The sequence below is a fragment of the Onychomys torridus genome, chromosome 16, assembly GCF_903995425.1.
Source record: "Onychomys torridus chromosome 16, mOncTor1.1, whole genome shotgun sequence".
Classification (NCBI taxonomy): domain Eukaryota; kingdom Metazoa; phylum Chordata; class Mammalia; order Rodentia; family Cricetidae; genus Onychomys; species Onychomys torridus.
In genome coordinates, this window is record NC_050458.1 from 64396746 (window position 1) to 64411833 (window position 15088).

At 55.2% G+C, this 15088-nt stretch overlaps 2 protein-coding genes across 2 annotated transcripts in view; both read left to right on the forward strand.

Moving 5' to 3' along the window:
* The first annotated feature begins 1021 nt into the window (after positions 1-1021).
* Positions 1022-5736, forward strand: Aqp2 (aquaporin 2). Its single transcript, XM_036209029.1, has 4 exons — positions 1022-1381; positions 3918-4082; positions 4768-4848; positions 5527-5736. The coding sequence occupies exons 1-4, from the start codon at positions 1022-1024 to the stop codon at positions 5734-5736; spliced, it is 816 nt and encodes a 271-aa protein (XP_036064922.1).
* A 7073-nt stretch (positions 5737-12809) lies between these two features.
* Aqp5 (aquaporin 5) overlaps positions 12810-15088 on the forward strand; it is a 3228-nt gene continuing 949 nt past the window's right edge. The window contains exons 1-3 of the mRNA XM_036209028.1: positions 12810-13410; positions 14431-14595; positions 15042-15088. The exon at positions 15042-15088 is cut by the window's right edge and continues 37 nt beyond it. Of these exons, the coding sequence (XP_036064921.1) occupies positions 13048-13410; positions 14431-14595; positions 15042-15088 (575 nt within the window). The 5' untranslated portion in view covers positions 12810-13047. The remainder of the gene's footprint in view (positions 13411-14430; positions 14596-15041) is intronic.

Below are 15088 nucleotides of genomic sequence, written 5' to 3' on the forward strand. Positions count from 1 at the left end.
GGCACCACGGCTTCCTTGAGCCTACAGGGCTAGCCGTGCCACAGAAATGCCACATTCTTTCTGTGGCGAGGGTGGCTCTGAGCTGAAGGGTGGTTAGGATGTGGAATCTGCTGCAGCTTCAGAGACTCTGAATTTGGGGACCTGCTTGCCTCAAAATAAAAACAGCACTGTGCAGTGGCTGACAGCCCCCGAGTTCTTCCTGAGAGCCAGGCGCTGTACTCACGCAACATTCTGGGCTGTTTTAGCATTAGCATCCCGTTGACAGAGACAGACCAGAAACGTCCCATCTCAGAGGCAGGAGTGAGGGCCCAGGTGACCCACCACGTAGGACCAGGGTCCCAGGGTCACTGAGCAGTATGAGTTGCTCTCTGGCTGGGGTTCCTGGGGGAAGGTGAAGCGTAATGACTTATGGGCAATTAACTGCAAGAAAGCAAGCCCGAGATTTTTTTTTTTTTTTTTTTGCTTTGGAAATTTGTCACAGGCCATCCAGTTGTTTTCCATCCCCTTCTAGAAGGAAGACCGTCCAGTCCGTGGAGGGGTAGCTCCTCGCAGTCCGTTTTGGATGAGGCATTGCCCCTTCCTTGACCAACCTCTTAGTCAATGAGAAGGTCAGTGGACACAGTCTCCTCTGCAGGAGCTGGTGCTGGTGGGGGTCACTGTGGGGGCTGGGGAGGCCCGGGGGCAGCTCCCTGGGGTAACTGAGGGAACAAACAGGGAAAACAGGGGACGTCAATCCTTATCTGGAATTCATTAATGAGGAGAACATTAGTCAGCTGTGAAGGCCAAGATGGTATGATAGGCCATTGGGTGGGAAGGGGCAGGGGTGGGGGCAAGGCCACCATGGGAGAGCGTGGTATTGGCAGACACACCTCCTCTACCCCACGTGTCCAAATCCAGGTTAGAAAGGCCCTATAAGTGCGCAAGGCCCAGCCTCCGCAGAGGCCCAGAGAAAGAGGACAGAAAGAGAGAGAGAGGGTGAGGAAAAGCCACCCCCGGGCCGGGGCTCAGAAGGCTGAGCAGCATGTGGGAACTCCGATCCATAGCCTTCTCCCGGGCCGTGTTGGCAGAGTTCCTGGCCACGCTCCTTTTCGTTTTCTTTGGCCTCGGCTCAGCCCTCCAGTGGGCCAGCTCCCCACCCTCTGTGCTCCAGATCGCCGTGGCCTTTGGCCTGGGCATCGGCACCTTGGTTCAGGCTCTGGGCCACATCAGCGGGGCCCACATCAACCCTGCTGTGACTGTGGCCTGCCTCGTGGGCTGCCATGTCTCCTTCCTTCGCGCTGCTTTCTATGTGGCTGCCCAGCTGCTGGGGGCTGTGGCCGGGGCGGCAATCCTCCATGAGATTACTCCAGTAGAAATCCGCGGGGACCTGGCTGTCAATGCTGTGAGTAGCCTGAGCTTTGCCCCTTCTAGGAGGAGCAGACACTGAGAACCTTTGTGCAGGATAAGATGTGCGGGACAGGCTGAGTGGGGAAACAACCTAAGACTTGAAACACAGCTACCTCAGGAGAGCTGAGGAGAGAACCACCCCGTCACCAGGAGCAGAATCCTGGCTGCCACCTGTGGGGCCTTCCACCCAGCACCACCACCGAGGTTTGGGTTTCTGTTGGACTCCTGAGGAGGTCTAGGATAGAGTGCAGCTGGACAGCACCCTAATATGGACAAACAGGCCTTTGGGTCCTCGGGAGCCTCAGAGTGTGGCTGCAAAGATCTAGAGAGGAAGGGAAGAGGTATCTCCATAGCGCAGACTGTGTGAGGACTGAACAGTTCCTCACGAGCCAAACACTGACAGCTCTGTAAGGTAGGGGCAAGCTCAAAGGTGGTGGTGGGGAAGGGGGCAGGGTGCCACTAAATCCTCAAACCCTGATTCAACTACAAAACCCATAATCTCTCCCTCAACCAATTGTCCTAAGCATCGTCTGGGCTTCGTCTTGAAAACTAAGAAACAGACCTGGGAAGGGAAGCGGTCGATCAAATGTTCTAGAGTTTGTTCATGCCAGGATTACTAGAACCTAACAGAAGCTGGCAGGGAGACTCTAGAGCTTGCCAACCGGCGGTGCCTTCATGTTACGGTGGTGAACAGCACCTGGGGCACTTTGAGAGACGATGGAGCCATGGTCCCTCTCCTCTCCAATCTGTGCAGGCTTAGGAATCTAGGGATCTCTTCAGCACAAGCCGCACTCTGTACCCCTACCCCAGACCAGGAAAGCAAGAACCTCTTGCCTCCTTCTCCCTCCTCCTCCACCTCCTCAGTCCCTCGGCCCTGCACACAGACTCCTCATCTGAAGAAATGGTGAGAGGGACAGAGGCTCACCAGTTAGGGAACACTCTTCTCCAAGATGAAAAATACAGTGAGATTGGGCACCTAGAGTCAAAAGGGCTGGTGGGGCCAAGGTGAGAGATGGAGTGTGTCTATTTCTATTGAAAATTAAGTGAGTTTGTTTTACAGCAGGCAGACATCCAGCTAGAGTCTAAGGAGAACTTCCTGGGAGCATCCCTCAGGCTTTCTCTAGCAGAAAGGCCCCGGGGAACGGCCAGCCCTTGTCCTCCATTTCCCAGTCTACCCCGCAGTCAACATCACAGGCTGGTCGTCTGCATGGACCTATCCTGAGTGGTAGAGGGAACCCTTCCTATCTGGAATAAGACAGCATGGCAGCCGTTTGCCCTGAGGCTAGAGGCCAGTGACCACCCAAGCTGCTCAGTGTTCTCTGAGGATGCCACCAAGAGTCAGCTTGGACCCCAGGAAGTTGCCACTGATGCAGATCTGCCCTAGGCCAGGCCACATACTACCTTAGCCTTGAGAAAGCACTGTAAGTTTAGTTCTGAGGTCTCCCCACCCTATAGCTTCAATCCAGCACTCAGTGGGCCCAAATCATGGAGGCAGTAGACAGTTTCATCTAGAAACAGCCCTGGCTATGTGACATCAGACGTACACCTCAACCATCCTCCTCCGACAGCCATTGCCAAGAAGAGTGGGGTTAGAGGCTCACCCCGTCATCCTCAGTCCTCCAGGACTGGTTTTATCATCCACGTTTGCAGAAGGAGACACTGAGACCAAAGCAAATAGTCCCCCAGCAGATCAGAAGTGGCAGTCCCAAGTCCTCTTTCCTGTCTCTAGGAGGCTGGCACATCGTAGAGGTTGAGGCTAGACCCCAGAAAGTCCTCCAGGCACCAGACTAGGAGCTCAGGACCTAGAGAAGGAGAGTGGGAGCTGCAGATTGTCACCGGTACACCCTGTGCAGTGCTCAGCCTCAGGGGGCAGGGCGTGGGGACAGGATGACAAAACCCAGGAGAAACCCAGCGCTGGGTGCGGCCAGGTTATGAAACGGCCTCTTAGTTCAGCCCCAAGTTCTCTGCTTTACACACAGCAGAGGCTGCAGTGACCACAGGCACCCCACCTTCAGCATCCATAGCCGCCCCCCACCCCCGCCGCCGCCCCACAACCTCCACAGGATGTGCAGGGAGCAGCCCTAGGGGCAGAAGTCTGAATGCATCGGAGAGAAGGGAAGGCAGAGGTGACCCGCCAGACTATAAGTTCCTTGACCGTGGGACCACAGGAAGATTGATCTCCTCGGCATCCCATTGCATCAATGTGACCTATACCGACCATTCTGTCCCCAGTCCCAAAGTTTCCTGCTGCAGTCAGACAGACCCTTCCCCTAAACCTGAATTGCAGCATCTCCTTCCTCTCACAGACCTCAGCCTCCTCATCTGTTAGTCTGGGCTCTACCTCCCACCCTCGACATCCCTTGCCTTGGGGCCAGGACTCAGTAGGGGCAGTGGTTGTAGTAAGGTGGAAGGGGTAGTTTTCTGGCTCTCAGCCTAAAGGCCACTATGGAACCAAAAGCAGGTGAGCAGAAAGGGGAGGCAGGCAATGTGAGCAGCTTTGCTCCACTCATCCTCCCCCCATTTCTCTCCAGCTCCACAACAACGCAACAGCTGGCCAGGCAGTGACCGTGGAGCTCTTCCTGACCATGCAGCTGGTGCTCTGCATCTTTGCCTCCACGGATGAGAGACGCAGCGACAACCTAGGCAGCCCTGCTCTCTCCATCGGTTTCTCTGTCACCCTGGGCCACCTCCTTGGGGTAAGTCATGGTCACAGGTTCCAGCTACCCTGCAAGAACCAAAGCATGCATGTCCCCCAAAGAAATATCCACATGGAACACTGTAGAGATAGACACATAGAACTCCCCAGAGGGACAGTCACACAGAATGCCCAAGGAAGACACATAATCTGAAGCTCTGGCTCCCAGACACCCCTAAAGGGCAGATAGCCCTCCAGTCTCAAGAAATACAAGCCAAGGAATTAATTACTCACAGGTTTCCCACACACACACTTTGTTTGTTTGTTTGTTTGTTTGTTTGTTTTGTTTTGTTTTTCAGGACAGGGTTTCTCCGTGTAGTTTTGGTGCCTGTCCTGGATCTCACTCTGTAGCCCAGGCTGGCCTCGAACTCACAGAGATCTGCCTGCCTCTGCCTCCTGAGTGCTGGGATTAAAGGCTTGCGCCACCACCACCCGGCTCAGCTTTTTTTATTCTTTTTCTTTTTTCTTTTTTTTTTTTAAGACTGGGTCTCACTATGTAACCTTGACTGGCCTGAAACTTAGTATGTAGACCAGGCTATCCTTGAACTCACAGCCTGGGGCAAAAGATGTGTGCCACTGGCCCCACCTTTAATGGGTTCACTTTAAGCTGAGTCCGAGCTTCCCAAGCACTGGAAAGGGGGATGAGGATGTCTTGTCCTGTTCTCTCTCCTCATTTCCCACTACAGATCTACTTCACTGGCTGCTCCATGAACCCAGCGCGCTCCCTGGCTCCAGCAGTCGTCACTGGCAAGTTTGATGACCACTGGGTAATGGCCAAACCCCTGCCTTCCCCATTTCTAGAAACCATCCCAGAGAGACACTAGGGAGCTATAATAGCTTTGTGTGTGGTGGGGGTGGGGGGGGTGGACTTCTCAATCCCTCTGCACTTGTCCTGAGGCCCTGAGAAACCTTTGTGCCACCCTCCCTCCAGAGCTGTGCCAAAGACTCTGTCTTCCCCCTGCCCCTTGCTATAAATGAAGATAACAGTCAGTATTTTATTGGCTTTCTTGGGGAAATTAAGCGAGTTTATCTCCGTAACACAGAGCCTGGCTTTCAGACCCCAGTAAATTGATATTCATGCTTAACCACAGTGCTTGCTTGGTATGTGCTGGGCCCTTTTCTCAGAGCTTTGCAAACCGTAGCCCACTAAGTGCCCCATCTCTAGGAAGTGAGCATTCTTTTAAGGAAAAGAAACAGGCTCAGAGAAAGTGAGTTGTCTAAGTCCACACAAGTGGTGGAATCAGGCCCCACAGGCAGGCAGCCAGCTTAAGAATGTACCCACTCGCCCCCGACGCTAACAAGTCGCCCTCGGCAGCTCATGCAATTACTACATAAGTCTTCACAATGTCAGAGGCACCCGAGGGCCGGTTCCCACACAGCCAGGACGGCAGTGCGTCCAGGGGGCTGGGTGAGTCGGTGCCAGACCTCTGCTCTCACCCCTCCAGGTCTTCTGGATCGGACCCCTGGTGGGCGCTATCCTGGGCTCCCTCCTCTACAACTACCTGCTGTTCCCGTCGGCCAAGAGTCTGCAGGAGCGCCTGGCGGTGCTCAAGGGCCTGGAGCCCGACACCGACTGGGAGGAACGCGAGGTGCGGCGGCGGCAGTCGGTGGAGCTCCACTCCCCGCAGAGCCTGCCGCGCGGGAGCAAGGCCTGAGCGCCCCGCAGCCCGCCGACGGCCGCCCCCTTTCCTCCCCCCGGCCCGCCGTCGGCCCCCAGGGCAGAGCGGCTGCTCCAGCGCCCGCGAGCGCCGTGAGCCTCAAGAAGGGGCTCTCCCGGGAGCCTGGCAGAACCCCCACCCCGAAGTCTTGGCCCCAGCGACCATCCGGCTCGGCTTGCCCTTTGCAGGGAACCAGCAACTTGGGGACCGAGCCGGTGGGGAGGGAGCCCAGGCGGGCGGGAGACCGCGAGCCCGCCCCTGGCGCTGGCTGGCGGAGACGGGCATAGAGACCACCTTGGGGGCCTGTGGCTGGTATCTGGTTTTGTTTGGGTGTAAAAGTGCTCCGCATGCTTCTCTCCTCACGTGCAGGGTTTGTGTGTGCCTGAGTGTGACCCTGAGTGCCCTTAGTGATGCAGGGCCGAGGACTTCTCATTCCCGCTTGTGGCTGCCTCCTCCTGCACCTACAATAAATCCACTTCCTCTGCTAAGGATGAGTCCTCCTAGCGAGTCAGGCCTAGGAAGGGTGGGGGGCTGGTTTCCAACCTCTTCTTCGACCCTCTGGGAAGACTCCACCAAGTAGCAGTCCTCGGCCCAGAGACTGGCCAGGACTCATTGCTGGAAGGAACGTGTTAACTAGAGAACAAGTCCCCTAGACATGACCTCTGGAGAAGGGAGGATTGGGTATCCAAGGACTTTCTGCCCCGAGGGAGGACTTTTTAACCTGGAGAGGGGAGGCAGGCATATAAGTGTGTGTATGACTCCCTTCCCCAGGGAGCCCACACACATCCAAAGATTAGTCTTCCACTTGGGCAAAGAAAACAACAACCTTCTGTAGGGCCCCAGCTTTTGTCCTGGGAGAGGGGGAGATTTGCAATTAGACACTTCTTGAAAGGAGACACTCAGTTTCGCAAGTGAGCCCTGGAGCCCGGCACAGCACATGCCTATGGTTGGCAGGACAAGGTGCTCAGGCATGCAACCACAGGCACCAAGCAACACCCTCCAGCCCTTGTTGCCCCTCCTCCTCAGGAATATCTGTTTCCTCTTTTCTCCTTCCTCCCTGCCCCGCGCTCCACCCTCTTCCAGCTCCCACTGCCGAGCAGTTACTGTGTGCAGACCTTGTAGTCTGCTGTTCCCCGGGATCAGAGAAAGGAAGTGACTGGACCAGGCAGAGGCAGATCAGAGTCTAGAACCCACGCTCCTAAATGCCCAGAGCAGGGCAAGGGTTCTCCACTGAGATTAAAGTGGGATTAAGTGAGAGGGCGCACATAAGACGCTGTGTGAACTGTGAGTCTCCAGTAGGCGAAGGCAGAATGAAAAGGTCAGACCTCTAACTTTCTCTACTTCTTATAATTGGTAGTTGAAGCAAATGAGAGCCCTGGAGACCCAAGGTCCAGACAGAAGGAGCTGGGTTTGCTGCTGGCCCCTCCCTGGTCCAGGCACTGAGACTTTCCTTATTGCCTGCTCGCTGGCAATCTCCCACCCCCTCCCTCAGCCACCCTTCCTCCCTCTGCAGCTGCTAACTGTTCTAAGGCTCACACCTTGAGCCCCTTCTCCGTGCTCTCTGTTACCCCCACACTCTCAAGGCTTCTGACTGCATCTGTCCCCAACACCAGCCTCACACTCCAACACCCCATTCATGTGACCAGACACAAGCGCAATCTCTGAATCTGTGACCTTTCTGTCTCCTTATCAACTTTCCCATTGGAGGCAAGAAGACTTGCAATGGACATAGAGGCTGTGGAGAGGACCCCTCCCCCACACTCCAACAGCTGGTAACAGCGGCTTGACCTCACCGCTGCCAGGAAGACCTCTGGGGCTACCTCTCGCTCATTACCCTGAAAGTTCAAAGCATCAGGGCATCACATCCCCACCCCACTTGACTCCCACCACACCCCTCTTAAAGGTCAAGAATGTATCTGAACCACTTCCTGAATCACATCCTCCCCAAGACTGGAGCTTAAATGACAGAAGAATTGGGGAATAAGAGTGACTGGACTTCTCTGTGTCCCAGCACCGGCGCTGACCACTTCCTGTGTATTAACTCAAATAAATGGAAACCTGTGGTTGGGTTCAGGAAGGGCCATAGCCCCCAGCCATGTAAGGCTACTATTTCCAAACCATTCCCTTAACATTCCAACCTCATGAGACAGGCAGAACAGATGCACCTTTTCCCATTTCATTCTGAGGTCCTAAAAGCTGGCCCAAAGACGCATGGATAAGACACAGCAGAGCCAAGACTTGGACCCTAAGAGCCATCTTACACAAAACCCCGTATTGTTCTACTGAGGCGAGCCCTAGACTCTTCCTGAGAGCCCCTGACAGAAACCAGAACACTCAGCTAGGCTGGTCCAGCCCGGTCCAAGTCGCTATGGTGTAGTGGACGCAGAGAGCCTTGAAGAGGGTGGTGACCCGGTCAGGAGGAAATGACGGAAGGACTCATGGATGGTTCCTGCCCTTGAAGAGCACCCAGTCAAGAAGGTGGAGGTCAGACACACCCAAACTAGACAGACACCACGGGACAGCATTGAGGCAGGTGGACAGACTTCCAGGTCCCCAAGCTGGGACACACAGCTCTGGGCTGACAGGAAGTAGCTGATCACCTGTCACGGTGTGTACTTCCCATTTCCTACTTGGTGCAGAGTGACTTCATACATCCACGAGTTGCTTTGATGTTGATGTCTTTAAGCTGCGGTCCTGTATGTATGCCACACCTCTCCGGCAGAGTGTAAGCTCTTTGGAGGCAAGGCCTTCTCTTACTGTCTTCCCCTTTTGGTCTTGTCTAACACAGTGTTTTGCATATAATAAACACTCAATAAATGCTCATTTGTCAATACATCTTTTCTGTCTCCCACAATTTAAAAGTGGCCAGTCCAGCTGGGCGGTGGTCGTGCACGCACTTAATTCCAGTACTTAGGAGGCAGAGCCAGGCGGATCTCTGTGAGTTCGAGGCCAGCCTGGTCTACAGAGCCGAGATCCAGGACAGAAACCAAAACTACACAGAGAAACCCTGTCTGGGGGGGGGGGGGGGGAGTGGTTAGTCTAGTCCACATGCCAGAGACAGTCCCAGGTCCCTAACGTTTCCACTCCGGCCCTCTCCTTCTAGAGGTCCCTATATCAGGAGAGATGGGAAAAGAGCCTTTCTCTGAGAGATGCTAGCCCCTTTGCCACAAGTAGGAAGACACTCTTCCCAGCCCAAAAGTTCCCAGGGAACTTCCTTTGGCGCAGGAAGTTCAGGACCTTGAGTGCACAGAGCAAAGACAAATCTTATTATTATTACTTTGATTTTACCTTATGTGTTATGAACATTTTTCCTTCATATATGTCTGTGCACCATGTGTGTGCCTGGTGTCCATGGAAGCCAGAATAGGACATCTCTCAGACTGGGTTACAGACTTTTGTGAGACTCATATGAGCTCTGGGAATCGAACTCAGGTCCTCTGGAAGAGCAGCCAGTGCTCTTAACCATGGAGCCATCCCTCCAGCCCTCAATTCTAATATAGTACCTAGGGCAGTGGTGGCAGGGATGGAACCACAGCCCCATTGTTGCACACAAGTGCCTGAGTTCCCTTAATCTTTAGTTCAAATTGGATCCTTGGCTCTGACAAAAAAAAAGAACTCCAGGAGAAGCCAGTCTGAAACAGAGTTGGAGTTCATGAAAAGAAAAATAAGAACTACCTGAGTGTATGGGCTTCTCAGTGAAGAGTCCCCATGAAACGCCAGGTATTCGCCAAATATAACATGCTGGCGATGCTCAAAGAGTTGCTGAGAAACTGTTTTTCTTCAATAAACGAGATTTCAGGGAGAGTCTGGAGGGGCCTTGGGTAGGATTACATTCTGATAAAATAAAACCAGAAGCCACTCAGGTTGCCCAAGGGGAGTTAGAATGTACTGTTTTACTGTAAAGGGTGTTTCTGGTGAGATTCCTAGAAAATTACAGGATTGCAACTGGGAAGGAAGAGGCCTTAAGCACATGTTGAGTTGGAATTGTTGACTCTGAGCTAGTCTGAGTCCCCTGTCTATAAGAGATCATAAAGCAGCTCCCGAGGTGGTTTGGGTGGGATTACAACAAGGTAAGGAACCACCAAGAGACACCACGATTTCACAAGTTGGTTGGAACATCTTTTTATTGTAAATGGGGGTCTTTCCGGAGGGACTAAAAATCAAGGGTCTATGGTTGGGAAAAGAGAAAGGCCTTAAGAAAATGTTGCCGATTGTGTTGGAATTCTCGGTTCTCAACTGGTAGGAGGCTCCATCCAGACTCTGTCTGGGGTGAAGGGCTCCTTTCTCTCCCCAACATCCCCATGACTCTGCCAGTAACTCTGCCCCATCATTTCTCCAGTAAGGGACCTGGTGACCCTGGCAGTTAGAGAGATGGAAGGCCTCAGACACAAGCCTTGGAAACAGAACCGGTGCCCCTGGGGGGGGGGGGGGACGGGACCTTGACAGATGGAGGCCTCCTTTGGTTACACCAAGGCCATTCCTCGTGACCAAGTCTGTGGAGCAAGTTGTGGTCTCCGTCCCAGGCCTCTGTGGCAGCCTGGGTTCTGGTCCTCTCACAAGGTTGCTTGGAATTAAATCACTTGCACAGTAGAGACAATTCCAACCTCTGTTTTAATCCATAAAATAGCAAGAAGTAGTTCTTTTGTTTGTTTGTTTTGTTTTTTGGGTTTTTGTTTTGTTTTTTTTTTTTTGGGTTTTTCGAGACAGGGTTTCTCTGTGTAGCTTTGCACTTTTCCTGGAACTTTGGAGACCAGGCTGGCCTCGAACTCCCAGAGATCTGCCTGCCTCTGCCTCCCGAGTGCTGGGATTAAAGGCGTGCGCCACCACCACCCGGTTGATTGTTTGTTTTTGAGATAGGATCTCACTGTGTAGTTTCTGGCTGATCTAGAACTCACTATGTAGACCAGGCTGGACTCGAACTCAGAGATCTTCCTGCCTCTGCCTCCCAAAGGCTGGAATGAAAAGTGTGAGCTACCATGCCTGGCCCAGACTAGCTTTTTTTCCTCCCCAGCACCGGGAATTGAACTTAGGGTCCCACATATGCTAGGCAGGGGCTCTACCACTGAGCTATAGTCTCAGCAAGAACAAGTTCTTGGCCTTTCCAGTCTTTCGTTAGCTGGGAAAGAGCAAGCTCAAATTCTCAGGCAGGAACTTTCTTTGATGGGTCAGTCTCCCAGGAGCATTTGAGTCCTACCCACCTTAAGACAGGCTGTGATACCTATAGATTCAGGAAGACAGTGCCCGGACAGAGAAGATGAAAAAATAATAATAATAATAAAAAGAGGGAGGGTGCCTAAAGTAGGCAAGTTAAGTGCTGCAGAAAGAAAGGTCTCAAGGTCACTAAGGTGACTGCTCTCCAAGTCTGAACCCCAAGCCCTGAAGAAAATCCTGATTGCAGCTGCCGTGCCCTGCTGGGGACATAGCCTTGCAACCCCACGGAGAAAAGAACAGTCCACCTGACTGGAGCCGTTGGGGAGGAGTCGCTCAGCAGGAAATGCCAGGCGGAATGGGGAACAATAGCGGGGTTTCTTTGGTCCCTGTTTTCTTTGGCCCCTTGGCTGCCACCTGGCCAGGAGTCCCTCCTCCAGGGTGTTGGTGCCTCCTCTCATCCCCTGCTGGACCCTAGGACTCCATTGCCTGAGGAGGCTTTTAAAATGGCGCATAGCATGAGATGACGTTCCTGAACCTTGCTTTATGGCTGGCACAATGCAAAGTGGCCAAGCATGACTGGTGGGGGCTAGAGGGGATGCAGCTCCCCTCCCGGGATCCTGAGGGTGGGTCCTTGCCCTGCCCTCAAGCTCTGGAAAGCCCTCTAACTTCCTTCCACACATACCAACCTGGGGAGGGCTGAGAGCAGCAGTGGAGGTCTGGAAGGGGGGGGGGGGGGACACACGACGACAAGGACAAGAGGGAGTTGGGAACTAGAAAAATGGGCTGCCCAATCCAAGAGTGGGAGGACTCGATGGGGGTGGGAGTGGGGGCCAGAAAAACAAGCTGTATGAGAGTCAGACCTAGGAAAATGAGACAGAGACGGGCAGACACAAAGGTCCGCAGATTAGAAGAAAATAAGAACGGGAAACAGAGTAGCTAGAAACAGTAATAGATGGAGTGGGAAAGGAAGGAAGAAAAAAGCAGATGGAGAAAAAGAAACAGCAATGAAGAAACAGCAGTGGTGTGGGGGACAGAGATGAACGAACAATCACAGAGACAGAGAGAGACAGAGAGAGACAGAGAAACCGAGACTGCCACGTTGGGAGAAAGACCAACAGGGCTAAGAAGCAGCCAGCCACTTGGAGAGCGACCGAAGCTAAATGAGGGTTTAAATGAACCGACAGAAGCTGGCTGAGGAGGAAGAGAGAAGAAAGTGGGGGTCTGAAGTGAGGGACATCTGGGTCGGAAACAGGAGAGGCCAAGACTCTTCACGCTGACCCTAATCTCAGGGCCTCTGCCCTAAGCCCAAATCGGTCACCACCCCAGGGTCCCCAAGGGCTGCCATGGAGAATGTCTCCCAGAGCCTGCTGCCTAGAGCCTGAACTGCCACACGTGGCGTCGAGGATTACCAAGAGCAGGGCAGGCTGGCACTGTGTTCCCTATCCAACGCCCCCGCTCCCGCCGGGCTGGACCGGGGAGAGGCCCACGATCGCCGGACCGCCCCCGCCACGGGCGGATAGGGAGCTAAGAGGCGCTGTCCTCAGAGAATCGCATCACTCTGGCCCGGCCGTGGGTGAAGCCGGATCAGGATGCTCCGGTCGCGCGAGGAAAAGGAGGAGCTGGACCGAAAGCCCGAGGAGCAGAAAAGGGGAAGACTGTCAGCCGTCCCGGGCCGCGGGTGAAGGCCGGCGAGAGGGACTTCCAGAGCTCCGTGCCACCGGAGACAGCAGCCCAGGGAGCCCCGGCACGCACGTCGGCCAGGAGGGCGCGGAGCGCACGATGCGCGCGACCCAGACCTCGGGGCCGGCCTACACCGCCGCGTGGGTCACGTGGCCCGGGCGGGTCCGCCGCTGTGCGGGCGGGGGGTCGGGGGCGCGCGGGGCCGGGGGCGGCGAGCGCGCGCCCGCCAGGCTCGTTCCCTGCGCGCTGCGCTGGCCCCTGGGCACGGGAGCCGCCCCCGGCCCCCCCGCGCTCTGCCCGCCGCGGGGCGCGCGCCCTCTATATAGCGCACCCCTGCCCGGCCCGCGCCAGGCTGCCAGCCACGGAGTGGGCGCCGCACCGCGTGCAGAGCCCCGCAACCAGACGCCCGCCGCTGCCAGCGCCGCCCCGACGGCCTCCCCGCGACGCTGCCGCTGCCACCGGGCCCCCAAGGCCACCATGAAGAAGGAGGTGTGCTCAGTTGCCTTCTTCAAGGCTGTGTTCGCAGAGTTCCTGGCCACCCTCATCTTCGTCTTCTTTGGCCTGGGCTCGGCACTCAAGTGGCCCTCGGCGCTGCCCTCGATTCTGCAGATCTCCATCGCCTTTGGCCTGGCCATAGGTACCCTGGCTCAAGCTCTGGGACCTGTGAGCGGTGGCCACATCAACCCGGCCATTACTCTGGCCCTCTTAGTAGGCAACCAGATCTCACTGCTCCGAGCTGTCTTCTACGTGGCAGCCCAGCTGGTGGGTGCCATTGCTGGGGCAGGCCTCCTCTACTGGTTGGCGCCACTCAATGCCCGGGGCAACCTGGCCGTCAATGCGGTGAGTGCCTTCCGGACTGTGGAGGGGTGGACAGAGACCCTGAGGATGGTTTAGACCAGACTCTCCATGCTCCTCCATCTTGAGAATGGGTACAACCAAAAAGCCGGTGTACAACTTTACCGGGAAAAGCAGGCCTACCAACCTCCTGGCCATGCTGTGCTCCCCTGGCCAAGCTGTGCTCCACATCTCAGCTTCTCTTCACATTCTACTTCATCTGACCCTTCCTCTTCTACCCGGCCTTGCTCCCCGTGGCTGCCAAAACATCCCGTCGGCTCTTAGGCTCACCTATGCGTTCTTTCTTGTCAGCCCCTTGGTGGCGTACTTTTAATGGACCCATCAAAGAGCAGTGGATAGTAATCGTGGTCTGGGGTAACCCTGGTCTCCCTGGACTTCCAGTTTATCCCCATTATATGGGGGGTGGCTATAGCACAGCAAGTGTATGAGGATTACACTTAGAAGCTGTGGTGTGACACTCCCCAAATACCGGCTCCCCCTTTTTTAACCCCAGCCCCTGCCTCCTGATGTCTCTCCGTTTTTGCAGCCCTAGATTCAGCCCCCTGTCCCATGTGAACTGGGTTCATTAATCAAACACAGAGAAGGATTTTCTCGGCCATTGTCAAGCCGTGAGTCAGACACACCGGAGAGACGGGTTTGAGGTTGGCACCGGCAGCGGGTCAGGCACGGATAGGAGGCCAGGGGCTGTTTGCAGTAGGCAAACTGGGCAGCTGCCCACAGGAGGGAGGGTAAATGCCAGCTTGTGGGGGCTGGGGATTGGGCAGAGCCGTTGACATGATGGCACCCAGGAAGACTCGCTGACACCCTACCCTCTGGCTACAGGCCTGCGCTTTAAGTTTGTACACACTGAAGTTTCTTCAACAAATGTCCCTGGCTCATGCACAGGGCTTAGCCTCCAAGAGCTCAGGCCCCAGGTGTCTTTGAGGCCAGAGCCTTACCCTTACTCCGAGCTAGCCCTGTCATGAACCCGGAGGCAGCAGGGCCTAACCCAGCTCTCCCTTGTAGCTCAGCAACAGCACTACACCGGGTAAGGCCACCGTGGTGGAGCTGATCTTGACCTTTCAGCTGGCCCTCTGCATCTTCTCCTCCACTGACGCCCGCCGCACCAGCCCGGTGGGCTCCCCAGCTTTGTCCATTGGGCTGTCCGTCACACTGGGCCATCTTGTGGGGGTGAGTAGTGCTGACACACGCTGGAGTGTCATGGAGAGAAGTCACTCAGGATGAGTAGGGGAGCCCCGGAATAACATCTCCTCGGAAGGGTAAGACAGAGGTGAAGCCTGGACTTAGGGCTTCTGGACTGTGGCCCTACTGGACCCTGGGTTTGCCAAACCCCCCCCCCCAAAGCCTCTCTGGACTGAGAAATGGTGTGAATAAGTGGGAAGGAGAGCGAGCACAGAGAACTGAGTCCAAGCGGAGGCTGAGAAGCAGAGAGGGCAGAGTCTGGGGTACATGGTTTGACAGACAGCTGGGAGGCAGGCACAGAGTGAGCCACCTAGGAACTGGGAAACCTGACTTGGAGATGTGGGTGGTCCCTGCACTGTGTGACCCTGAGAGAGTCAGAATTCTGTGGGGGGAAAGGGACAGCGCCCTCCTCACTCCGACCCCCATCTACCCAGATCTACTTCACCGGCTGTTCTATGAACCCAGCCCGCTCTTTCGGCCC